The 27,650-nt window shown below is 42.9% G+C and overlaps 1 protein-coding gene across 1 annotated transcript in view; it reads left to right on the top strand.

Moving 5' to 3' along the window:
- The first annotated feature begins 7,599 nt into the window (after positions 1-7,599).
- The window catches only part of APCDD1 (APC down-regulated 1), a 31,681-nt gene continuing 11,630 nt past the window's right edge, over positions 7,600-27,650 (top strand). The window contains exons 1-3 of the mRNA XM_074899230.1: positions 7,600-7,957; positions 17,054-17,237; positions 18,598-19,129. Of these exons, the coding sequence (XP_074755331.1) occupies positions 7,900-7,957; positions 17,054-17,237; positions 18,598-19,129 (774 nt within the window). The 5' untranslated portion in view covers positions 7,600-7,899. The remainder of the gene's footprint in view (positions 7,958-17,053; positions 17,238-18,597; positions 19,130-27,650) is intronic.

The following is a 27,650-nucleotide window of genomic DNA, read 5'->3' as shown; positions in this document are numbered from 1 at the left end:
TGCATTATTCCGATGGGAAAAACAGTTCCATGGGTCGCCTGTGCACGGGGTGATTATTTGTGTGTCCATGTGTCCAACAGAGGAAGAGCAGTGTGATGGTCAGCACACCTTGGATACCTTCTCCATGGCCCACATCTCGTGGTCTCTGTTTTCCTCCTGGAGCATCCCACACTCATGGGCCCTTACTGAACAAGGCAAAGCCAGTGCAAGTATGTCCCTTTTGCCAGGTGATTTTTATAACCTTCCACGGGTGCATGTGCCTTACTGGTGCAAGGCTAGGCAGTGGTGCGAAGGGGAGTGGCTGAGGGGAGGGCTGGTGAAGGGGCTGCTGGAGCTCCCAGGGCCACAGCCAGTGGATGGGATAGGGATAAAGAGCTTCTCTGCTGACCTTAATGCTTCCCACAGCAGGAAGAGAAGGTACTTCCATGCGCTGTTGGACACAAGTTAATTGTAACTTTGTCCAAAAAAAACATAAAAGGCAGGAGAGTAGGTATAAGGTATTCTCCAGACACAGACCATGCGACTGCTGGGCGCAGTTATCTATAATAGGCAAAAATGCAAAAGGGTACAGAGCAGCTATGTGTTACTCTGGGAAGTTACTCACTAGTGATTTTCTAGAGCCTAAGTAGCATCAGCTCCAGAAAACACAGAGATGTCTTACACCACCCCAGCTGTTACACTCCTACTTCTTGTACCAAGCACAGAAACAAGAGGAAAGAAATGAGCGAGATTTCAGCTGGTTGGTGTCTTTTTTTTCCTCCTTCTCTTCTTTTTCTGCTACCTACAACTGTACGTTAGCCACTGCTCCAAGAAAGTTAGAGCTTCTCTTCAAGAAGCTGCTGGTAATATTTTCTCAACAGATAAGCAGTTTTCCTAAAGAACCTGGCAGCTTTAAGGAGCCTAGAGAACACCTTACAGCTGCAGACAGAATTGTCTGGGAAGGCTGCAGTTTAATTCAGGCAGTCAGCAAGCTGTCTGTGTATGGACTTGAAAAGCATGTGCTTGGATAATGCACTATCCAGATGTTTCAAAAATTTTATGCATACATAAAATATATTTTATGCACGTATATGTATTTTATATGTACATATGCCACCTATACAAACATATGTATATAACATACATTCTACATTGGTAAATAGGTGAAAATGATGGAATTCAAAACTTACTGCAGTTGATTGGGAATACTGTGAGATGATGCATATACAGGTTTCCCTGTATAGGTTGCAGGGTCTCCCACCTTGGAAATATTCAAAAGCCATCTGGACAGTCATGGGCATTATGGCTTTAGGTGACCTTTCTTGAGCAGCATGGTTGGACCAGAGGACCTCCAGAGGTCTCTTCCAACCTCAACAGTTCTGTGATTCTGTCATATATCTTATTTACAGCCGTATTAATGTCATTCCATCTGTGAGTGAACTCCTAAGTTACAGTTCATACTGTACATGCATTGCTTTTAGTCCATGAAGTTATCCACAGATTTGTACTCTTTCTCTACAGCTGGGGAAACTGAGGCCCTGAGAAACCAAGTGACTAGCACTAGCCTTGAACAACAAGCTAGAGCAGAGGCTTGCCCCTGGCCTCTGTTCCACCCCAGCTGCCAAGATTAGAAATGGTAACTTTCCAAGACTTCCTGTTGTTTCATTTTTCCTCTCTTCCTTATTATCAAACTAATTGGGAAAACATACGCTTCTATGGGGTTTTTGTAGCCAGCTATGCCCTTGGTGGTCATGATGACACCTTGATTATGTCATTGTGTGAAAGTGGTATCCTTTTGCTGAAAGATGCTGGTTAGTTCTCTTTGGAAATGAGCTTTGATAAAACACACTTGTGCTTGAACATACAAGTGGTTTTGAGAGCCAAGACCGTGAGTCTAAAATCCAGCGAATGTTTTGAACAAGAGCCAGTTTTGTGATGAATGAAGACAAAATGCCTACACGTGGGTATGCTTGAGATATCTGCAGACCTCCAAGACTCTGATACCTGTGCTTCGAAATCAAGATTGAAAGTGGATGCTGTAATATCACACTGAGAACTGAAGAACCTTAGTACGAGAATGAGACTGGATACCGGCCGGCCAAAGGGCTACTACAAAAACTCAGAGGCACTGTGAGACAAGGTCACACTTTCAACTTGTATTTGGCCATTTGTATATCTAAGACACATTACAAGGGACCCATCACCAAATACAGACACTGAACAAAACAGTGAAAGAAAATTTCACACCTGCTCCCTCAAGGCAATACTCAGGGTTCACCCAGACCAGCTAACCACTTGGGTCAGCTATGGGCAGAAGGAGCTTACTCCTCTCCTCACTGTCCTTTAACAGGGCTGCCTGGAATAGGTTCAATTTCCCACTTTATGTATCTCCTCTGTGTGCTTCCCCTGCTGCCAAGTTTGCCAAGTGTAAGGAAGACCACAAGCAGTGCTCTGCAAGGGATGAAAATCTCATTTCCCCAAGGATGTTATTAACCTGCAGAAGCATTGGCCTCAAAGGGACTACAAGAAGAATATAAACTAAGAAAGTAGCTCCCAGGTGCATTAGCTGCTACTTGAGACTCTCATACAAGCTTGGCAGGTCATGTTAATCCATTTTTCAGTTTGGAAATGAAATCTGTTTCTTTGGATAGTTTATAAAAAATTGCCAGAACTTCCATTTTCTCTGAGAAATTAATCAAAATCAGTTTAATTTCACTCTGTGAAAATAGAAGCAGTAATGAACAACACCGTACATGTGTTTAAATTTTTCCAGAAGTTTTTTCTTGTCTTCAGCAATGGAAACTGTCATTACTCCAACCAGTTGCACAGCACTGCAGAGCAAGAATATAAATGGAGGGCATTTTTTCTCAGATTGCAACAGATTTTCAATCTGCTGCTTTGGCTCTGTGTGGTGGTTTGGGTTTTTTTAAGACACAACATCAGAAAGCCACTGTGCAAACAATAGAAGGCATAAACAACATTTATGAAGGCATTTTTACCACACTCATTTTCATGGTATTTGAGTGCCATGAATGAATGAAATCAGCAGCTCTGGAGAAGGTTAGGATGGCTGCTTGTACAAACGCTGGAAGAAGAAACACCTTTGGCTCCTGTTTGCTGAGCTTCCAGATGAATGCCATCAGCATACAAGCAGCGCTCGCTGTTCCAGCTGGCCTTTCCAACAGCCTCATCCAGGGCCTGATCCAGCCCTCTCCATAGTCAATGGCAAGACCCCCGCCAAGCTCACTGGGAGCTGGACCCAGCCCTAAAGCTCTGGTTGCAGCAACAGCACCGTGAAATTGTCTGTGCTCGTAAAGTAATTCTGCACAGAGAAGTTCCTCTTTGGCTCTGAGGAATCACATCACAAGCTCATTTTAAACGCCAGAAACAAGTGGAGAAACAAGAAGAAGAGAGCTTACTTTATAGAAAGCCATTTGCTCTGCTTGAGCCCTTTAGGTCTTTCTTTGATTTCTTTGTCTGGGATGGCCCAAGCTCTGTAGGGTCTACTCTTCATGTCATATTATACCTTCATTCCCACCTACTCTTCAAACTGTTCTAGGAAAACTAGAAAAACCTATTTCAGATAACTACATTTTTGTGAAACCAGAAAGTATATTCTAGCAGATGGGCTCTGTGTGTGTGTGTGCATGCATGTCTCTGCCTGTATCTGAAAAAAAAATAGAGAGAAAAGAGCCTGTCTTGACAACGGCCACAAGACCTTAATTTTTACCATGCATGATCTATATTTTCTATACCTGTTACCAGGTAGCAGACCTTCAACATGTGCATTGGGTCTTAGATGACCAAAATACATTCATTTCCAAAATATATTTGTCAGACTAGCTATCTACCTAAACAAGGAAGAGCAATAAAGGATAGACCTCTGTGGTAACACGCACCACCTTAGAACCACAGTTTGCAGGTGAGCATTACCACAGGTACATACTTGAGAAAACTAAACCCAGATTCAGCAACCCTTAAAATAATCATAAAATTCCACTGGCTCAGTGGCTGTATTGAGTATCAAGTCTCTGGTAGGGGAAGGTGAAATATTCTGCACAATCTGGGAACCGAACATCTAGAAAATATTGCCACAGTCTTTTTCAGTTACTTCCTTTAACAAAGAATGAGAGAAAAACCAGCAGTTTAAACACCTTATTCTAAAAATATAAAAATGATAGATGCAGTAGCTGATAAACCCTGATATACCTCATAAAGTCTAAAATTTTCAGTCCAAATTGAAAGGAGAAAAAAAAAGATTGTCATTTGTTCTACATCCTAAAACAGTTCAACTTCTCCCTCAAACAGCTGAAGCCAAAATAAGAAGTCACATAGTGTGTATTTCTATGTATCAGGCAGGCTCCAGGCTTGTCTTGTGGATTCTATCTCTAGTTGGACATGTAGGAAAACTTCTCTACAAATATTCATTTATTTTGATGAATTTGTCACAGGCAATTCACAACTAGAAACCTGACAGATGTTTGATTCTTTGTGAATAGTCACTCCACTCCTTTCCAATAAATCTTTACATCCCTCTTCTTTGAATTATTCAAGAGAACATACCATCTTTTTAAAAATATAGCCACTAGCAAATCATAGTTGTGGCACGGCCAAAGCATTACTGAGTGGTAGAGTGCTGCCCCATGCCATTCTTCTCCATAGCATAAAGTATCCCACATGCTTGCTGTCTCCATTCTTTCCCATCCTCTCTCTCTTTTAAATATCTTTCACCACCAGATTGGCATTGGCAGCCAGCCAACCAGCCAGCACTTTAGCAAGACAAGTGCTATGCTGATATGCCTAGATCTTTGAAGTGTCACACAACAAGTCCAACAAGTTAGTTTTCTTCCTATTTTAATACTTCTTGCAGAGGGGCCCAGCCACGAAGTACATTTCCCATCAGGTGGTGGTTGGGGTTTTTTTTCCAAACAGCTCCTTTCTGTGCAAAATTCTGCTGACGACTTCCTTTTTGAAATGTTTTGATACCTATGATATTTTTGAGACTATGGCTGAGAGATGCCTTTGCAAACGATTTTACATTACACCTGCATTAGGTATATACCCTGCCCCAGCAGCCCAAGTTCAGAAAGTCATGGTTGGATTGGTTAATACAATTTCTAATGAGCACTGATGTGACATGCTGCTTAGATCAAAGTGCAAAGAGCTGTTATTTGTCACTGCTTCCCATTACAGCACATTCTTAATAGGGGCATAGTAATGAAACAAGTAGGACTGGATATATTTAGAAAAAAATATTGTGCATCAGGCTGAAAAAAAAACCCATATCCTTAAAATAACAGAAAATAAAAAAGATGAGTAAAAGACAAAGTATAGTCTGTGTTGGTTTTGGCAACTTCTCCCATGTTTGAACCCGTTGGATATTGGTTTCATTTTATTTCATTACCACATCTGAAGCTGCACTGATAGTAAATCACAAGCGGAGCCTCATTTACTAACTTGGCCAATGGAGCAGTAAAGTCAATCCCCTTTCCTCATATGAAAAGCTGCTAGTGATGCTGCCGTGGGGGGCTGTCACTTCCCAGGGGAGAAACTGTGAGCTTCTGGGATAACTGACTTTTGGGATATATGATTTTTTTGCAGGCGATCTCAAGGCTCATCTTTTTGAAGATAATTACGTTGCTCAATCTGGGTACGGATCTAAAGAAAAAGCCACTCCTTTTGGATGTTGCTGCTTTTATACAATCACACTTCAAAACTACTAGTCCTTCAGTATTGCTCACAGTGTTGCTGGCCTGCCTTTTACATTCAGGTAAACAGCACGTGACTTACTTACAGTAAGAGCCTTCCTACATGCCGTATTATCTGTATACCTGCCAAACATGTGAGACTCTTCCAGCTGGCTTCTTCCACTAGGCAGGACCCCTTAGTAATAATAACCTGGTGCTTATGGCCAACAACCAGCCAATCTGCTTTCCCACATACGCTGCTTTTCACTCCTCCTTTTATCACCTATTTGCACACCAGGCATTATCTCACTGATCACCCTGGCAGGAACTTCTCTTAGGAGAGGCAACCATCACACACAGATCTGAAACACATCGTGGGTCCTCAAGACTCAGAAATACAGATGCTTGTACTGTATTTATGCAAGCACTGTTTTCCTTGCTCACCGGATCTGTGTCACTTACTGAACCTTCAGGTAAAGAAAAACTACTTGGGCGCCTTTGCCACTGTAGGATTGTTACAAGTGGCAAAATTGGAATTTTGCCGTGGATTAGTCCTGAAAACAGTCAAGTGGATACACAAGGCTTTTTCCAAATGTACTGCATCTATGGCAAGAATTGCCTCCCTTCACACAGATGCCCAACAAGCACTTCTGTGTCAACTGCAGGCATGGGTTGAAGATGAGCAGCAACGTCAGGTGAGGATATTTTTACAGCTTTACACAGTGTTACTTGTTCATGTTCATCGACACCTGTTTCTTGAAGGATGTTGCATTTCTCTGCACATCTCTCTCCAGGTCAGTGAGAGGATGTCTGACCACTACAGGCTTGCACAGACCGCCACCAAGTGCTCTGGAAACTATCCTTTCTGGCTTGAAAAATGTTTGTATGAAGGCACAAGCATAGCCCTGAGAATCCAAGACGCCGGAGCTCTAATTCTGACTCACCACTTACGTGTTTCTTTCTCAGTTTCCTCCCTATATAAGTGAGGAAGATTAAATTTATTCTTCCCTCTCGAGGGAGTTGTAAGGAATCATCATCATTTGTATTTCTTTTTAAGCATGCAGCGTGTAAACACTTTAGCTCAGTTAAACTGTTCAAAACTCAGTTATGTTGATTTTCTCAAATTTTCCTACAATTTGTTACACATTCTTTGCCACGAGGCCCTAGAGCTGAGCCCACGAGTCCAAACACAAACTAGAAAACATGATGTCCCTTTCCAGAGGACACTACAAACAAACGTCCCGTGCTCAAACTCAGGCGCACGAGTCACTCACATGTACAACGTTAAGTCCATGTCTGTTTGCACGACCAAGGCCTAAGGCTAGACTAAAAAGCAAAACTAATCAATGACAGGCATGGGGAAAAGCATGCAGGAGAGCACCACACCGAAGAAAGCAATGTTGACATCTATTTTTAGCTTGTAAAATGCCCGATTTACGTGAAAAGTCGCAACCACACAAAGGTTTCTTTTCGAGGCAAGGGCGCACGCCGACTTTTTTCCTCTCCACCTTACGGGCGCAGACCCTCCTCACACCCCTTGGGAAGCGGGGTTCGGGCTCGGGGAGCCCTGGCCCTTACCGGCACCTCCCGGCCCTGCTCGGGCCGCTTTCCCCCTCCGCGGAGAAAGGACCGACGGCCCCCACACGCACTCCCACTCGTGCTCCAGCCCCCCAGGACACAGCCCCATCTCACAACGCCCGGGGCTGCCCGCCGCACCCCATTCCCCCCACACCCCCCCACCACCTTCCCCATCCAGCCCGGTGCGCGCCGTGTCGTCGTCCCCCCCCCCTTCCCCAGCCGTGGGAGCGCTGTCCGGCGCGGCCGCCTGCCCAGCGGCGGGGCCGCCGCCCCCTTCCCCGCCCCGGGAGGAGTCCCCACCTCCCGATCCCTCCTCCTCCTCCTCCTGCTGGAAGGGGAAATATGAAGCGGAGCAGCCGCCGCGTTCCGCGGAGACGGCGGGGGACGCAGGAGCGGCGCGGGCATCCTCGGGCACCGAGCGGCGGCCGAGCCGGAGCTTTGGCGGGGCGGCGGTGTGAGGGGCGGGAGCCCTGAGGAAGCGGGAGCGGCGGCGGCGGCCCCCAGCCCCGGAGGGTGCCCGGCGGTCCCCGGCCCCGCCAGCCGCCTGCCCCCCAGCGCCGGGCCGTGGGCTGCCCGCGGCGGCGCTGAGGCGCGGGCGGCGCGGCGGGAGGTGGCGGCCGGAGCGGCGGGGGAAGGGGCGCGGCGAGGCGGGGAGATGTCCGCCCCGTACGGCAGCCTGATGAGATACCTGTTCCCAGCCCTGCTGCTGCACGGTGAGTGCGGGGACGGAGGGACGGGGCGGCGGCCTGGGGGTCCCCGCCCGCTGGGCGACTGCCCGCGGTGCTCCCGAGAAGGGGTGCGAGGGAGCCCCATGACTGCGCCGGTGGGTCGCGGGTGGGTGCGCTCGTCCGCGGGGGCCGCGGCAGTTGGGTCCCGGCTGCTGGGGCCGGGGGGTCTGGCAGAGGAAGCGCCGGCAGCCGGCCGGTGCAGGTAAAATCGGGCAGAAAGCGCCCCGCTCCGAAGTTTGTGTCGGCGGCGTTTAACCGCTCGGATGGAGCAGCTGCTCCGGGCACCTCGCCCGAAGATGCTCCCCGCACCTCCGGGCCAGGGGCTGGCTCTGCCAGACTTCGGGGGGCTTGGCCGGGACATCCTGCGGGACCCACGTCCCACCCGCAGGCGAAGTCGTGGAGGTATGAGCTGGGGAGCCCCAGGCAGCAGAGTGTGCGGCGCCGGGTCTTGCACCCACCTAAAAACGTCTTGCTGCAGAGCACAGCGATTCTGGGTGTCATTACACCCAGTCCTGCTTTGACACTCTCTCAGCTTATCCCTGGACTGACGTTTCTCTGAAACCACACAGCGGGCAAACTTTTAGTGAGAAAAGCCAGCATATTGAAACTTAAGCTTACAAGTTCATCTTGTAAACCCATATTTAGGCACTTAAACAGATACCCCATCTTTCCAGAAAGTCAGTGTTCTTCAAGAGCAACTTCTGAAAAGGAGGCTGTTTAATGAGCTGCTTAGGTATGTCTAACATTTGGCAGCCAGATTTGAAAAATCTGGGTGCAATAATTGTTCTGAAAGAGTGACTCAACCTACTCAGTTACAGCATCGTTTTGAAGAGCGTTCCTGCTTCTGAAGTACTTTGTAGCATCCAGCCTCCTTCAGTTAAATTTCTTAGGACCCCAAGCTTACTCATAAAAAAAAGATTTTTTTTTTTTTTTTTTAACTGTTACAATGCAAGTGACCTGCATGGATTCAGTGTGAGATCTGTGAGCTGGGATAAGGATTTCAAAGCTATTCCTGGGATTGATTTTGTGGAGCAGGGATTGTCGCTCTCGGTGTTTGTACAAGTGCTAAGCACACAGATGGTATTTAATAAATAATAAAGAGCATGGGCTTCTGATTGTGTGTTTTGTTTTGAGAAAGAAAGAACAGCAGACCCTGTTCCCCAGGAGGGGGTTTTATACCCTTCTCACAGCTCAGCTATGAAACCCAGAGAGTGTAGAAACGGGCTTAGCTGAGCCAGACCTGCGGGGATGCCAGAGGTGTTCTTTAAAACTCTGTGATCTGTGATGTAAAAGTTGAAGCGGGAGGTTTGATGTTAGAGGGTAAAGAGAGGAGGTGTAATTACAGGGTTGGACTCCCTGGCTCATCTGCTTGGAATTACAGAGCAGAGCTGAACCCAGGCTGGAGCAGGAAACGAATCAGGGCCAGTGATCAGATCAAAATAGCAGCTGCCAAAGGAGGATGAAGGAGGAAAATCATCTATTTCTTCCATCTGTAGTTATATTTCAGCAAATACTATAAACCTAAGTTCCTGTATATAAAGATAAACACCTCGGTAATGTAGCAGCGCACGGTTTGGCTCTGAGCTTCAAGTGTTGGGAAACTACTGCCTTCTTACATATTTGAAAATGACATCGGTTGCATATAGTGCACTGAAATGTATCCCATCTAGATGTATTTACCCTGTTAGCTTTAACTTGGCCTAGAGCTTTTCCCTCTGTGACATAGAGTCAATAGGAACATCCTTCAGTCAGTGGCTAGCCCAAGTTGGTAATATGTAAGAATAACCAGCAATCCCAGGGGTTCACAGTGTTAAGCCTCTTTACAGCAAGCGATGTTTTCTTTTGCATTTCTTTCTTTTGCATTTTTTTCTTTTGCATTGGCAACTTAAGGGTTAAAAGCGAGTGAGTGTGGGTGGGTGGTTGAGGATTTTTAAGGCTCAAAGCTTTATAACACAAGTTAAAATGTCCTACAAGGCTAAAGCTTCTGTGTTCATTATGTTAAGAAATGCCAACTTCAACATCACTGAATTGAAATTTTGAGAAACTTGTCTTCATTAATCAAAATAAAACCTGTACAGTGTAAAAAAGAAAAAAAAGTTTGCAGCTGGATCTTGTGCATTATCACTGTTTTCTTTGCTTAGACAAAAAGCCACAGAAGTTTCAGATGTCAAATGCTAATATCATTCACCTCCAGAAAAACTGATTAATAAAAGCTACATTCAGGTGGATTCAAACCAAATTTGACTAATTTATTTTTGTAAATGTAAACTTTTTTTACAGATACAGATGCTAAGAAGAAAGCTTAGTGTATTTCTGATTATGTTACTGTTAGAGTAATGAATTAGAAACTTTAAACAATTTGTTGATAACATCATGGCAGTAGTACTAATAAAGACAATGAAGACAGAATTGCTAGGCTTTTCAGAGCAAAACTGTTTATGCTTTTAAAAGTTCTCTGGCAATATTGCTTAAATTAGTTACATAGAAGTGTTTTATTTCAAAACCTGTTCAGGAAAATAATAAATGTATTGGATGATATAAATACCCGTGTCCATAAAATGGACAAATATTGTTCTCCGTGATAGAGGCACATGTGATCTGTTCCCTCGGTAAAATATTGCATTTGGAAATCTGGAAGACAATAAAGAGAGAAAGAGGGGAAGATACACTGCTTAGTGTAAGACTTGTGGAGTTTGGAGGGAGAGTTAGAGGATGGACTCCATTTTATTCACACTTTCTATTTCATTCATCTCTGTAGCTTGACTGTGGGCTAAACAGTGTCATGATGCAGGTGTCATGAACAGTATGGGCGATTTTTGAGCTCTGTAGTATGTCCGTAAGCAGTTGGCTGACAGGCAATGAGGCCCAAAACCAGCCTGGACCACGCTGAAGGCAAAGACCTTCAGCTAGTCAAAGCAAGGCTACTATTTCATTATGGACAGGACACTTTAAGCAGGGCTGACAGAGGGTAGGATTATACAGAGTGAGTTTGTTTAGCGTTGTCTTTACTCAGACACAAGTCCCGTCGGCAGTGGGGGCAGTTCCATATGAATAAATCCTGGTGCCAATGTGTGAGTGGAGGATGGGGCAGAGGTCTGCAGGCTGTGGGGCAGATGTCTCTGAAAGAGAGCAGATGTTTCTTTCAAAGAGGGCAAGACCAAACTATTGTCCATATTGAACTGCACTTACTGCCCAGCACTGCACCTGCTCATGCCAGTGGCAGAGTTCCCGATGCCCTGAAGGGAGGAGGTGGGCTTTAACCCTTCAGGGCTTCATAAAGGTGCCCATGCCACAGGCACTGGCGTTTCACATTGGAGGGGTAGCAGCAGTCACCCCAATTAAGAGGTGGACTTCAATTTAGCAGAGGTTATTGGCTGTGCAGGTGCTTGATACTTGGTTGTCTAACCTCTTCCAAGATGGGGTATGGAGTGAGGACCGAGCTATAGCATAATAGAGTACCGCAGTGCTATGCCTGTCAGCCTTGGAGGAGTTTCATTTTAGCTGTCTCGTCTGAACATACTTTAGATCTCTCTTCAGGATCTTCCACACTCTGAAACACTCATTCCACATTTTTTTGAAAGCTGTACCTGGAAACTCTGTATGCACAAGAAAGGCAACAGATACATATGAAAGGAAATCATTGTCCTGTCTGCTTCCATGGCTATAAAACCCAGCTTTCCTTTCCCAACCCTTTTGTTTGTAGTAGCTAATTTAGGTCTCAATCCTGTGAGGACTCTTTGAAGTTTCAAGTGCAGGGAAAACACTGGTAAACATGGACTGCGGCTTGGTAACAGGACATTATATTCTCCATGGCAATTACGTAAGTTTGCGCTGTAGCTAAAAGCCTGTCATGGGCGTTATCTAACACTGTCCCACATCAAGAAAGAGTGTAATCCAAATGTCTATTTATTTAATTGTGCAGAGCAACTGCCCAGATAAGGAGAGCTATAAACTTAATCCAGCCAATTATTCTTTATCTTTCGTAAGGTTTTTCAAGTTTCAAACAAGTTCTAACTTGAAAAGAGTTAGCTGCAGAAATAAAGCACAAAGTTTAAGTGTTTCTATCAGAGATAAAGCCATCATAATATTTTGAACTTGTACTATCACTCGAGGTTGTTTTAATTCGTAATAAAATTGTGCTCTTCTGCACTTAAATTGCTATAAATGAAAGAAAAAGTGAAGTGGTTCCTTCTGAGCAATCCCAATCTAAGTCCAGGTTTGAATTCTACTTTCAGGTAACATTTACTCTCCCATTTAGCAAAGGGTGAACCTGTTTTGAGTCTGGTTTGAAGCACTACACTTGGACATGTTTGAAGCCATGGTTTAGATTCTGGTAGAGGTGTTCATTAAACTGATTAAATCTAAACAGTTTAAGATTTAAGATTATTTGCGTTTGCAAATTTACTTCTGCAATCTGGCATAGCTGAGAACAGAATTTGACCAGGGTGTTTAGGCATTAATTAAATTATAAGAATTTGTGTTCAAGCACAACTCTACTTATCATTATCTGTGTTGCAATTGTACATTATTTGCATACTATTTTTCAGAAAACCAAAACATTTATTCTAGCAGCTTGCAGTTTTTTGCAGAAACGTTGGCAGAGAGCTTTGTCATAACCATTTTTGAAACACGTTTGGGTAACAGGCTGCCAACAGATTGCCCTTTTAAGATCTGTATTTTACTTGCAGCTATGTGCAGAAATCTTTGAAGAACTTGAAAGTAACCTATCTTTCCTTAACAATTATTTTTATCTTGAATGGTTGTTCCCACATCAGATACAGGTTTATAGGTGAACCTGAGAGCCTGAAGTCCTCTGTCTGGTGTAGTGCCTGCTCCTATCCACATCTTACTGGAGTGACCGCTGTGCAGACCTCCACTTTCTCACTCAGATGGATGTTACATCTGCTCCTGTAAAGTGTGATCTGTGAGGGCCTGAGCAGGGATCCCTAGCTAGCTGTAGCACTTCTTATACTATTTTCAATTAGTTTGACACTAAAGTTGTGATCTACACTGCTAGGACTTGATTATGAAAGAGAAGCTGGATATCAGCTCATCAGAAAATGCATTTGTTTTGCTTTGTTTTTCTAGCTGCCATTTCTGATGGATCCTAGAATTTTCCTTCTGGATTTGCTCCTTTGCATAAGCATCCACCATGGGGTGGGTGATACCATCTCATCACCTCTGATTGTGTCATAGCTAAAGTGAAAGCCAACCAGAGGCTTCAGACAATTATTGCTATTAGTGTCATACAAAGACTGGGTTTTGTTCAAAGTCTGTCACACTTTTAAGTAATAACATAGTGGATTTTTTTTTTATTAACAAGTGGGTAAAATCCCTTCATAACACACAATAATTTGGAAGTCAGTCAGTCAGAGAGACTCTGAGATACTCTCAGCTGAGTCTGAGATACTTACATGGTGTGTCATGGAGGTACTGAAACCTACCATCTGTCTGTGCTGTAGAGAATAGCAGACTTGGATCTCTTTGAATGAAAGTAGCTGCTCCAACTATGTTGCAACTGTGTCTAAGCTCCAAAGTGGGCTTTTAAAGAGCCATGAAATTCTTTTCCCAATTTTGTGAAAGCACATTTTAACCTTGAGCTTTCCAGCAATGTCCCATTTAACATGGCCAAATGGATCTTTTAAACCAATAGCATCCCTGCAGGACCTCAGTTTTGCAGTCCACCTTGTGCACTGCCAAGGGTGGAGCAGGGGGACATGGAGCTGCCCCTGAGCACCTGCTGTGAGGAAAAGCACAGGAAGACGGTGTTTGGTTTACTGCCCTGTGTGGGAATCATATCACCGGTCTCAGTGTTTGATCTTCAGATGGTACAAGGGGATTTTATGGCTCCTTTGTGTGCTAGTCATATGTGCAGGTATATGTCAGTAAATACAAAAGTGTTGAAATGATTACTTGGTAATGAAGAAGACTTTGCTAAATGAAGTATTTCCTTGCCCCAGCAACACAAACATAGGTAAAGGCCCATCACTACCTTTTAATTTTGTACCATAATTCATATTCTGATATTCACACCCTATGCATGAGATGATGCCTTGCATGCATGTGTTTCCTACATCACTTCCTCTGTCTCTGCTATGTTCTCATGCCTAAACTTGTTCCTGCCCTCATTTGTCACAGCTGGATGGATAGAGTCCCAAACAAATACGCTCTTTGCAGGGCTCTGGGGCTATGGATGCAAATGTCTCTTCGTCCACTGATGCCAGTTTATCATTTGCAAGTTGCAGACAGAACTACGTACATGTGACAGGGAGAGATGCAACCCAATTGCTTTTGAGCTATATCAAAGAAAAGACACTGTATAATACCGCATTAAGTTTGACTCCTTTTGAAAAACCCCTTCTTTTCATTATTTCCTTCAGGGAATAAGTGGGAATGTGGTTACTGCATTTTCTTCTTTGATATGTGCACATATAAGATGGTATCCTCCCACAGAAAGATTTTTGCTTGGAGAAATTAAATGCCCGAGTATGTTTAAATGAATAAATCACTCATTTTTAAGTGTGTCTGTATTCATGAATCATATGACATGAGCTAGGCAAAATACAACTGCTTAAAAGCAAGTGGTATAATAAAGAAGCCTTGGAAATAGTAATTTGAACCGTTTCAAAATCTTCTCTTGATGGCAGATTTCAAACACTTAACAACTTCAAGTGGAAATGTAAATTTTCAAAGACTTTTTCAGCATGAGATAATTTGTCTGCAGGAGACATCCTGACAGCTATATTTCTGTTGAGAGTTGGTACTGATGGCTACAGCCCCTACCGGGTATCTTGCAGGAGGTGTCGCTTCTGACTCAAAAGAGGCTCTGAGCTGATGGACAGGAGCACTCACTCCATTTCAGAACGAGGCGCTGAAGTAATGTGGGCTTGAGTGTGTGGAGACTTAGAGATGGAGAAGGGTGTTAGAAGGCAAACACTCAGTCACGAGCTGAGATTCGTAATGACAAAAATGAATATACTGTAAGCTCACCTGTACCTGGCTGAACTTGTTCTCCTGGTGGTGTGAAGGCCTGTGATATCTGCCCTATACTCACAAGGTTTCCAATAAACCAAATAAGCCCAAGTTTTTGAGAGTGTCAAGTGCTGCTCCAGGTAAGGTGGGCTGCAGATACGGCACAGCATAAAGCTGCTGTGCAGTGATGCTGGCTTCAGCCCAGGAGGCTGTACCGCCATGTACATGGAGCACTGACCCTATCCAGTAAATCCTGCCTCTCCAAAGATGTAGTCAGCTCAAGCAGAGCGTCACCTTGCTGTGACCATACCATTTCTGAAGTGGCTGGTACCATTTCTGGCTGCAGAATGGGAGTTGTTTGGTGCTAACGTGAGCAGCTCTGCTCAGAAATGTAGAAATGCCTGAGAAGCCCTGACTTCCAGGAAGGGAGAAGTATTGACCCGCTGAAAATCAGGTTCCTTTAAAGGCATCTCAGATGGTGTGCTCAAATATCAAAGCGTAGTATTTATTACCCTTTAGAAAGTAAGACTGTAAATTCTCATTTACATTGAAGAATTGTTTGTAACCTACAACAAAGCTACCAGATTTTCCAGTAGAGACTTTGTGATGTTGTATTCATTAATCTCATTAAATCTTGGGATCATTCAGTGGTGAGCACTGCTTACATTCAGGTATTTATTTTATTCTTTCTGATCATTCTTTGCCCTGCCTACTGGATAAGTCCTTGCGTTTGTTTATCTTAGGAATTACTATTTTAAAATGGCTGACATGTATTTATATTTTTAGCAATGTCATTTTCCCAGGTGTTACCCCAGTTTCTTCCGGAAGATCTAAGACCCAGCCAACATAATGAATCACTGACACTGTTTTCTTTTTTGCAATAGGAAATGGCAAATGCTTGAAACAGTGTCTACCTAAAACCAGATAATACTGGTTTTCTTGTAACTTCTGTAGTGATGCTGCATGCTGCCCAAGCATGTGCATAAGTGCTAGATAGGACCAGGGGAATAAAGTGTAGGATCTTGCTTGGCACAGCATAGGGCTGCACCATGCACTGGTGATCCCCGACAGCCCAGTTCCTGAGCTGGGTCAGCCAAGAGGGCACTAGAAGAGATGGGGGTGAATACCAGACCCTGCCCCTGGGAGTACATGTCAGCAAGACATCCCTCTCCAGAGACAGTTGCCCTGATTTCCTGGGCACACAAGCAGCCCCTCCACCTCACCTCATATTTGTTTTCTAGCCTGCTGGTTCTTAAATTCCTTCTGGCAAAGTAATACAGTTTCTAACCCATTATGTAAGGTTCATGTTTGTCACCTCTTAACCTCTAGATGTGTGTTTTTCTTTTGATCCATGTTTTCCAACATATCTAAGAGCAGGCTGTGCCTAAAAGAGTAAAGACACATTCCTTCTGAAGCTATGTATTCATTTTGTTCAATTAATATTGTGTAGAGAAAGCACTGGTGGGTTTTGTATGTATACATTACTAGAAACCAAAATTACTGTGTGCTGGAGATAAAATTAGTTTTGGAAATTCCTTTTCCCCTTTCAAATAAAAATAGCAGAATCTGCCTTTAATTGACCACCTCAGTCATCACAGAGGTTTCCTGTGTGCAGAGGCTTTGCTTTTAATATCTGTTTTCCTTTGGCTTTAAAGAGTAGTCTTTATTTGCAAGTTTATTATAGAAGCGTTCAAATTAGAGGTGGGCTGAAACCGCAAAGTTTATGTCTGGATCTGGATGCAACTTTCCAAAAGTTTCAAGGTCCAGGTTTGTGATTGTCCTGACCAGAGATTACAGAGGTGTCAATAAAATTCAGGTTGAGAGCCACATCTCCTGGGTGTGGAAACACAACACTTTGGTTTAAGCCCTTTCCCCAGTGTATTTTGTAAAGCAGATTTACGAAGTGGATTATTTCTGGGCTGACCAAGACGAAGAGTTTCCCTTTTTTTTTTTTTTTCTTCAGATGAGAAAAGAAATGTAAGCAGTACTTTCCCAGACACAAAACAATGCGAACAAGTGTCATTCAACACAAGATGTTCACAACCTCCTTTATTGTGTTGAAGCCCTTCTCAGCAAGTTCTCATGATAATTTACACTTTTCTATCACAGGGCTGGGAGAAGGTTCTGCTCTTCTTCACCCGGACAGCAGGTCCCACCCTCGGTCCTTGGAGAAGAGTGCATGGAGGGCTTTCAAGGAGTCACAGTGTCATCACATGCTGAAACACCTTCACAATGGAGCACGGATCACTGTGCAGATGCCCCCCAATATTGAGGGACACTGGGTCTCTACTGGGTAAGGAAAAATAAGATAAAACAAGATACTTGAGTGATATATGTGGAAGAGAAGAGGGGAAGGAAACAGAGGGGGAAGGATGAATACTCCCACTTTAAGCAGCAGGGGAAATATTTTCTTTAATATGCTGGTGCTCTACATTCCAGTTGCTTTCTATATGTTTATGTATCAAAGGAGAAGGAGCGGCGTTACGTACATTAGAATAGCATGCTATAAAGCTGTCTTGATGAATCAATTTATAGTCTGGATTTTAAACAGCATGCTGTGAAATATCTTGAAATCTCTCTTTGAGTAGGAAGGAGCCCAACAAGTTGCCAAAATGGATGTTTATTCAGACATAACATTGTACTATCTTTGACTACATGCATTAGATCCATTGAATGGGTCCTTGTTTTCAGAGCATGTGTCTAGTACAGGTTTTATTAGCAAAAGAAAGTAAGAAGCTGTATTTCACCAGTTCTATTGCTCTCCCTGCATGATGACTTGTAATTCAGAGAGCTGTTTTGCTTTCTGTGTCTCAGCAGGCAATATTCACATGCTTATTTGAACTGACTTGTACTAGGAAAGAGTGGGGTTTTTTAACAGAAGGGAGTGTATTGATGTTAAGCAGTGTGGATGTGACAAGGGGGACACATTTGAAGGCTCAGAAGGACTTTCTACAGGAAGTGGAATTTAACTGCCATTTATGCTTTCAGAAAAAAAAAAGAAAAACAAAACACAAAAAACCCCAAAACTTGAATATTGCATGGTCCAAATTCAAGCCAAATAGAATTTTTGTGTTAATAGCCAGAAGTTTGCATTAACTGCCACTCCCGTTTGAAAGTCTCAGTGGAAAAGCTAAGGACACAATCCTGCAGATTCACTACAAACCAGAGGTGGTGGAGCTCCCATGAGAAGCTTCTGCAGCAGCATAGAAGCCAGTACTTTGTACTGTTCTGTGGATGGTTAGCATTCACTTTCTGATGTTATCAGTCCTTTTGCTAAATCTACCATGCAAAAGAGAAGAATAGATGTTTAATAAACTGCTACTTTTTTCAGAGAAGAATTGAGTCACATGGTGGCCCCTAGACAAAAAGAAAAAGTAAAACATGACTCAGAGCATTTAAAACTACAAAGATAAAGCCCTTAGATATGATCACCACGAAGCAGTATATTAATAACAGCGTAACAGCAGAGGAAATTGTTGGTTAATTGGCAGGCCACAGATGCCTGGTTCCTATTCCCACTCATACCAGAGGAACACTAGTACCCAAGTGTCTCTGTGGACCCATGTGGGTTTGCTTAATCTTGTTACCTGTAGTGTAACCTGATGTGCCACCTTGCTAATTTTTTTTTTCCATCACTTTCTGTCTTCCCACAGCTGTGAAGTTAGAGCAGGCCCAGAGTTCATCACAAGATCTTACAGGTTCTACCACAATAATACATTTAAGGCCTATCAGTTTTATTATGGTGGCAATCGCTGCACAAACCCTATCTACACATTAGTTATACGTGGCAAAATCCGTCTCCGCCAAGCATCCTGGATCATCCGAGGGGGTACAGAAGCTGATTATCAGCTACGCAACATACAGATCATATGCCACAATGAAGCAGTAGCCAAAAAATTAAGCGAGTTGGTGAACCATACGTGTCCTGGATTTATACCAGAAGATAGTCCCTGGGAGCAGGATGTGAGCTACGATTTGCTGAGAGAGGAGAATGGCTGTGAATGCACCAAAGCTCTGAATTTTGCCATGCACGAACTCCAGCTGATCCGTGTGGAGAAGCAGTACCTGCACCACAATTTAGACCACCTTGTGGAGGAGCTGTTTCTTGGAGACATTCATACTGATGCTACTCAGAGGAGGTACTATCGGCCCTCTAGTTACCAACCTCCTCTTCAAAATGCCAAGGTATGTGTGTGTATATATGCCCTCTTACTGAGATACTAGTGATAAAGCCCACGTTATTCAGCTCTTCTGAGTCAGTGCACTAGTGTACCCTAAAATGTAGGTATGCTTCTAAAATAAGAGGTCACTTGCAGCCTTACAAATGATGCAATCAATTAAAAAAATATTAAAGAATGTATTTTGTGAGAATAGTAACTTTTCTGTGGTTTATGTGACTGCATCAAATATGCAAAAACTAGTCTGATGGACTAAGGTCAACAAAGGCCGCTCTAAAGATGGAATCAAAGACTTGTATGCAGAGGTGGTAGTGGTTGGCTGGGACCACCATGGCTGTAGTCTAGCAGCTGAGAAGAAAGTTTCATGCAGGACTGAGAAATGAGAAGAGAAACAGGCATCAGTGATGCTTGGATAGCTGTGGGAGTGCCAGGGAGAAAGGAAATGGAATTGTCTCAGCATATGGAAGTTGGGTGATCCGTAACCTGAAGAGAAAAAGAGGAAATTGGAAGGTAGGCACATGAAAGGGGCAACATGAAGGGAAAAAACCTGATGGGCTGTGCAGGTCATCGATCCAGATGCAGCCACACACATTAATGAAATGAAAACCAGGTGAATTTTGAATGGGGCTCTAATTCTATTTGATAATTCAGTTTTCAAAGGGCCTCAAAGTGCCCTCAGCTTCATTGGGAACTGATCAACCCATAGCAAGCTAAATAAAAATCAAACAGAAAGACTAGACACTGATGGCCTGTAGCAGGAAGGAGGTCTAAAGATCTTTCCTGGTAACATTTCAAAGGCAGGTGGTGATTGGAACCACATTGCTGGGTGCCGCTGCCATTGGTGTGCTCCAGCTGGGCACTGCCGCAGCATCACTTAGAGCTAGTGGACTATCACCATTTTTAATCATCTCATCACAACCAATTCAAAAATCAGCTACAGCTTGTCAGCAGTAGCAGGAAACACAACAGGAGAAGGGAGAGTTTTGATGAGAAAGCCTTGGCTTTCCCTTCCATTCAAAACTGGCTGCCCTGTGTTGCATCTGTCTCCTGTGAACATCAAATTTCAATAGTTCAGGACCTTATGTGATCTGCCTTTAATCGTTTTAATAGCCTGGCCTGGGGATAATTTTAATCCAGTCAACTGTGTCCCTGTATGAAAACTGCTATCATTTCTGTCATTCTTATGCTCTCTTCAAGGGACCAAGGATAAATTTTCCTTTTTTTAAAAAACATATCTTCCCAAAATGGAGAATTTCAGCAGCGGGAGATGAACCCCAGCATGTTCCTCATCAAAATTTTACTTTTCTTTGATTAATTCAAACAAGCACATCAACTATCTGTTTGCTTATTTGGGAGTGAGGGTTCTTTCCTATATCACTTCCTTGCAGGTATTTGTAGGTACAAGTTATCTGACAACAGCTATATGTTGTATCTGTTCTATAAAATATTGCAGATATTTTTCTGACCACATGAAACAGAGGCAAAATCTTGATTTAATTCACCTTAGCTGTTTGGGGTTTTTTTCATCAAATCTAGTTATCTTATTATGGGCTGATAGATAACATAGTGAATACTTATGCTTCCACCTTTCAGTAATTTCATTACAGTCAGAATAATCAGATGTACTATCAACCAGCTTTATAAAAATAAGATTTTTGTCCAGGTCTGCTGTAATTTTACTGATGATGATTTTCTTGCCTGTCTCTTCTGCTCTTATAGCATCACTTTTCCCCTCTAAAATATAATGCTCAAACTTAAGGGATTAAATGTTACATAAGAGGTCTGTTTCTTGAGCTAGGTTAGCTAAATAAACTGTGAGAGCACTGAAACTCTCACTGACGTACACAAAGCCCATTATTTAAGGCATGATCTGATCCACTCTGACCTGAGTGGGTGACATCTCTACGTGGAAGATAAGAGCAGCCTCACCATGCCTGCCTGAGTCACCCTGCGCAGCTGTTATCCTGCAGTCCCACATGTCCTGCCCAGGAGTACCCTGCGCTCCAACCAGGGAGAGTGTGCAGTGTGGATGCCAGGGGAGGCTTCCACATCATATATGTGAAAGAACTGGGGGAGAGGAAAAGCAAACAAGCCAACTAGTTCTCCATTGGTATTCATGAAGTACAGTGGTTCCAAAATGATTTTTGGTAGCCAAGTCTTGGCAGAGGCTGAATCTTGAGCCTGAATTTATGACACTGGAAGCCCATTCATAACAGTACTATCAGCTACAGAAAGTGCTGTTACTATAGAAAGCATAGGTTAACTTTGAGTAAATACATACAGATTCTAGTTATCTGTGATGAAACCGATGTAGTTTAATAAATGGGGGCCCCAGGTCCTGAATTGCAGGCCACTGCTCAACTCCCAGTTTGGCCAGTTATGAATTCTGACAAGATACACTACCTCTGTTCCTCCTCCAAGTGTTGCCTGTATGGTCTGCTTGGCACCCACAATGTATACAAATGGTGTCGGGATTGCTGGGACACGTGTGTCAGCTGGAGCCTTCAATGGCAAAAGATGTGTAGGTTTAATACAAGTTTTAAGTGTGCAACAGTGCAGCTTCTCCTTGTGTTTTTTGGTAGGTTCCTCTTGCTCAGGTTTGATGTGAGATTTCATTTTTCTCAAGAGAAGTCAGGCCTGCTGATACCAGGCTTTCAGAACGATACAAATAACAATACCCCTTAAAAATGAACCTTTGCCTCAGCTTCCATGAAAGACTCCTGGGTGTTGGTTTGTACCTAACTGTGAAGTTCTCTATAGCAACAGGTTCTCAACCCGGCTGTCTGATCTGGTGTTTGCCAAATGTAGGAAGAATAGTAACAGAGATGCTTTTTTTTTTTTTTTTTTAAAGTCCAGGCAAACATACCGTTGAAAGGTTATAACCCTTCTCCTTTGAACTCTTTTCCTTTTCTAATTGTTGCTCCACTGGGACCCAGCTGAAAATGAGTTTAAATGCTAAATTGAGTTTAAAACTACAAGTCACAGACTCCTCTGGAAACTGGACACCATGAATAAATAGAAACGTTAAATCAACTTGTTTTTTTAAGGTTTCTACAGTCATACCAAGAGGTTAGGGAGGCCAGGAAATTACTTCTGAAGTGAATCAGGTGTATTGTGTGGAATCTTTCATTTAAGGCTTTTTTCATTTCCTTTTTATTTATTTTTATTTTAAACTTATAAAGGCCTACCTAAAATAAGTTAAGAGGATTCACTTTTTGAGTTAAATTTATAGTTCAGCCTCTATATAGAAGAAAGTTCCACCCAGCTCTGGAGTTTACACAGCCTGTAAGTTGGATGTGGTAGCCACATTCATTACTTATGTGGTTGAAATGAATGGTAATTAAAAGCAAATGATTGCTGGATAAGTTAGGAATGCCAAAGCCACATGATCAGGACTTTAAACAAATAGAATTGGACCTTCTCCAAATTCCTGCAGTGATTTCACCACAGGATGGTAAATCAAAAGGGCTGTCCAAAAACCAGACAGCTTTATGCTGAGCTACAAATCTGAATAAATTCACAGATTACCATATCTCAAGTGTTCATATAAAATCAGGGAGCTTTTAAGAATATATATGTCATCTCTTAAGGCTTTACAAATTCTCTTAGATAAGAGCATACCTTAAACAAAGTCCTTCTGTAAAATACGTGGAAGTTCCTGAGTGCAGCTGATGAATAGGTCACTGTATAGATTTATCTTGGCTGTCCTCTAGCTTTGCACAAGATGACAATTAGGACTTGCTGATGAATGGGTCTGAACATCTTTGATGTCTCTTGATGTTGCAAGTTTATCAAGGGATTCAAGCTATTGCACATACAGCTTCTTCAGCCAGCATGACACAGCCAGCACACAGGTGGAAAGGGCAGGACGGGGGAAGTGCCTGGCCATTATCTCATGTATTATACAAAATATTTCAGATTAGAACAACACCAAGGAGCCTGGCTAATTGGTCATAAAATCACAACTTATTTAAAAATACGTACAAGGACTTGTAGCATGAAGGAAGGCTTGAATGAAGTATTCATTCACTATGCAGAAGGACAGAAGATGTTTTCAGAGATAGCTGCTCTAAAACTACAGGAAATGTGTACAACAGCAATACTGGGACACTTACTTCACATGTAATTGCCTCAGCAATAGTGCTCTGTAAACAAAGAACTCCTTGTGCTATTTTGTTGTCTGACAGAGTAACGGGAAAGATCAGAGTGGGGCTGTGATGACCAGTCATTCTAGTTGCATCATTATTTAGGAATAAGGCTGGAATGGTCTGGAACATCACAAGAAGTCTAAAAGATGGTAGGATAACCTTCCTTCTGCCTTTGCCATGCTCAAACATTTGCCAGCCACACACTTTCAGTAAGACATTTTCCCTTGAGAATTCAATTCCAAAGGATCAATTCTCTATTACAAGTTTATTCAGCAGCACCTGGCATTTGCAGCTAATACAGATTCAACGTATGAAGACTGGTGCTTGGGCCTTCCTTTAGCCAGGCGTGAAAGAGCAAAGTTTTTTGTGCTTTTCAAAATTTCATCTCTTTGAAACTGAGTAACTTCATCTATAGGGGAATGCTATGTACTTGTGGAGCTCCCAAGGGAAATGTAAGCATGAGTTAATAAATAGATGTTAAACATGTGAAGCGCCTCAGAGAAATATGCAAAACATTATCTCAACCCAAAAGTGTAATTTTGGAGGACAAAACTCCTTTGTTTGCCAGAGTAGTGCCACTGGACTTCTAGATTAAGCCAACACTTGAAGGGTTTCTTTTGTTCATTATTACTTGCAAAAGACTCTTGGTTAGGGAAATCATGAGGGGAAGCGAAGAAGGAATATTCAGAAGAATGTTCAAATAGGTTAGTTCCAGGTTTATGAACAATAACAGTGTGATGCCCTGCAGACAGGAGAAGCGAACACCTTCTAGGTGCGGCTGGTCATGGCTGCACTTGGCAGCGCTGTGGGCTGTGGCCTTGCAGAAGAGTGCTCCTCTGAAGGTGCCACTCTGCACTTACTGCCGATGCCAGCATTAGTGCTAGGCAAGGGCTGAAGCAAAAGGTTGCTTTTCACTGTGTGTGAACCTTCAAAAGTTAAGTGTTGCTTTTAAAGCCCTCTTTGTTTTTGTTGATTTAACTAACACTGTTCTGCAACTGCAGTAAAAGCCTGCCCCAACACAAATACAGTACCAGGGGTCAAAATTAACTATTTAGCCTAGCAAAATAAAACACGTGCCTTTGGATCAACTCAACATATGTATCTAAACTACTGACACCTTCCTCATTGTTGGCACCTGACCACAATTGCTTCATCTTTTGTAAGAGGGGAGGGAGGACTGGCTGGTAATATTGCTGCATGGTTCAGAAGGCTATATAGGTTGCTTTTTAAAGGTGTAATAAACTCATAAGGCAGCTTTATTTTGCAATACTCTGTTCCTCAAGACAGACATTCAAGCTGTCCCTTCAGTTTTACCAGGATTTTTTTTGTTGATACTTCCCAAAATATTCATGTCACCATAAATTTTATCATTTTAATGGGATAAATGACATGCAGGCATATTCACCTGAGAAAAAGCCTGGTTTTCTCTGTTCTTGTATTTTGTCCAGGCTAAAGTAGTTTATATCAGAAAAGAACAACCAGAAGACTTTTGCATTTTATGTTGGTTGTGTTTATTTCAGTTTTATGCAGGGTTGTGCAATCGAATCAGCATTGTAGATCAGACAGTTGTGTAATGATAGTGCCTCTAAATTCCTTCACTATCTTTCCCTTCATGGGAGCAGTTAATAAAAACTGTTCCTCAATATCTTAAAATATATGGTACACATTTGCAGATAAATCTGTACATACCTCCACCCTCCTTCCTGTTTGCAGCTCCTCTGTTCCCCACCAAAAGAAATCCCAAACTGACAACCCTGCAAAGGAGTTACCACTCTCTCCAGCATTTCACTTGCTTCAAGGTTTTTAATTAAAGTTTTAAATCTTAGTTATTCTTCATTCTGTTTGGCAGGCTGAATTATAACTGTGTCAACTGTGCTTGTCAACTCCCCAGAGCCAGCCTAATGCACATTAGCCAACTCAGCTTCGTATGAGGTCATGGAAAGCCTGCAAATTATCACTTTTGTGGTGGAGAGAGATTGCAGTCATTTGTTAAAGTGTTGTCTTGTTCTGCAGTTATCTAGAGCGGTGGAGGAGTGAAGCTTGATACTATGTTGAGCAATTCATAAAAGTGTCCTTTCTGCGGACACGGCTTCTTGGCAATGTGAGGCAAAGCCATCCAACTTTTTTGTTGTTGAGTTGGAAGTATTTCCTTGAATTGACATTCTCCCAAGGGTTTCCATTTGTACTCATCCTGGGAGCACTCTGTTACTAACACTAAAACCTGGCACCTGGTTTTCTTGGGTGGTGAGGTTTAAAGCATTCTGACCAGACATGCCTTGTTCCAGTCCCATCTGGCCCTGCCCGTGACACATGGTATTCAAGTGGGTGTGGGAGATGATTGCTAAGCATGGCTTTTCTTACCCTCTTCGTCAGTGCTTTCCCTCATGGTAATACATGCATTCACGTGGCATGGGTTTCCTACCCCAGTTTTTGTGACTGTTGGACCCTACAAGATCCCAGGCCAGCAGTTGGGTCTATACTGCACACAGAGTTCAGGCCTGAGCCCACACTTGAGGAAACATGATGCCTGGTCCCTCAGCACACATTTTCCTGCAATGATGATAGGCTGGGTGCCACATGCCAGACCCAGCCACTGCTGCGTGGCCCATCTGGTGACATTGCATAGCCAATGTCAGACAAGCTGGCCACAGGATCCAGCCGCCCCCGATGCAAGAGCAACCTTGTGAACAACCAGAGCCTGGGTTGCCTTGTGTGGGCTCCACAGCTTGGTCAGGAGCATCTTCTCCAGTGGTGGGAGGGTGGAGAAGGGAGCCAGGGTGGGTGCTGGGGCTTTTGCTTCTTGCACTACTGTATATATGAAACCTGTCCTCCTTTTCCAGCCATGAATGAGACCTGCTTCTTGCCACACACCATTAACCAGTGCAAATGAGGGCTGGCCAAAGGTGGTTTTATGTCAGCTGAGAACCTGGCTCTTCTGAACAAGCCACCAGCACAGACGTGGAGGCTAAGACAGCAGTAGTAGAGTGTTGTAGAAATATAATTAATGTCAGCACATGACTTGATAAGGCAGGATATTGCTACATAAATTTGAAATAAGTGATTTCAGCATGGTATTACTGTAAATGAGTGGGGGCAGGTGTGGTGGCAGCAGCCCTTGAGGAGAAACCAGGCCCAACTGGCAATGGTGTGGAGGCCAGGGAGGGAAGGGTGTACTTAGAGTAGCCACATAGAATCTCTGGGTTTGAATAAAAGTTGAAAGTTGAAAGGCCTGAGCCCCAAGGGAGGTGTTACAGAAAGAAGCCACTGCCCTGCCAAGGGTTTCGGGTTGGGTTTTGGCTTGGCACTGGCATTGCTGGAGGGGAAGAGGAGAGCAAAGAGGAGTTCAAAGGTGGCCCAGATAGTTGTGAAGAGCCTGTGCTTTTCCATCTTGCTGAGGCAGAGCTGATACTTGAATATCTTAAACAGGTTATGATATGAGGATATGTTCATTGTGCAGTGACTCCAGAGAAAAAGAGAAGGAGAGATGATTTTCCAAGTAACTTTGGGAAACTACTGTGTAATTACATGCAAGTTTAAAAACCTTGCAGGTATAAAACAAACCTCTACTGAGAAAATTAATCAGCTTCACTGCTTCTCAGAATTGTTCACTGCTTTTCCTTAGCCCGGGTCAGCTCTGAACAGCAGCAGTCCCAAGTCTGCCCCAACACCAAGCCTCCCATAACAGGAGCTGCCGTATTTTTTGATGGTTTAGGACCTTACTACACATTGCTACCTTCTATGCTTTTGTCTTCTTAATGTGTCTGGTCTGGTAAAATACCAACTATTTTCATCTATAAAAGATGATAGAGAGAGTCTGTCAGAAAATGGTCAAAGTTCTCCATTAAAAATACAAAAAAATCCCCTAAAAATCCTTGTCTCATTTTTTGAAGTGAAACATTTACTTTTCAGAGAAAAACTGAATATCAGAAAACAAAATTTTGCTTTGTGTCTCTCTTCCTCCAGATTGTGATACTCAATGAGATATTTTCCCATGTCCTTTTTAAAATAAGGATCTAATAAAAAATATCGTATTAATTTTTCAGTCTGTTCTGCTAAGAATGCACTGCATCTTTCAGACTCTAAGTAGTCTAAGCAATGAATCTTCCCTTAAAAACCAGTAAATTATATTTGACATTAATTAATCTCAAAATTAAATTAATCTCAATATTAAATTGAGATTAGTTATTTTTCCATTATGTAAATAGCCAAATATCAGAATAGTCGTCTATTGTAATTCTGCAGAAGAAAGGTTGAGTTACAATTTCAGCTGTTTCAGACAAATAGTGGTTTAAAATTTTTAGGCTGAAATACAGACACATTGGCAAGATAGAAAGAATAAATAACAGTATTTTCAGACTCCTCTTCGCTATTAGTGCTTGT

Source organism: Athene noctua, chromosome 2, assembly GCF_965140245.1.
Source record: "Athene noctua chromosome 2, bAthNoc1.hap1.1, whole genome shotgun sequence".
NCBI lineage: Eukaryota > Metazoa > Chordata > Aves > Strigiformes > Strigidae > Athene > Athene noctua.
This window is presented reverse-complemented; position numbering and strand designations above follow the sequence as displayed.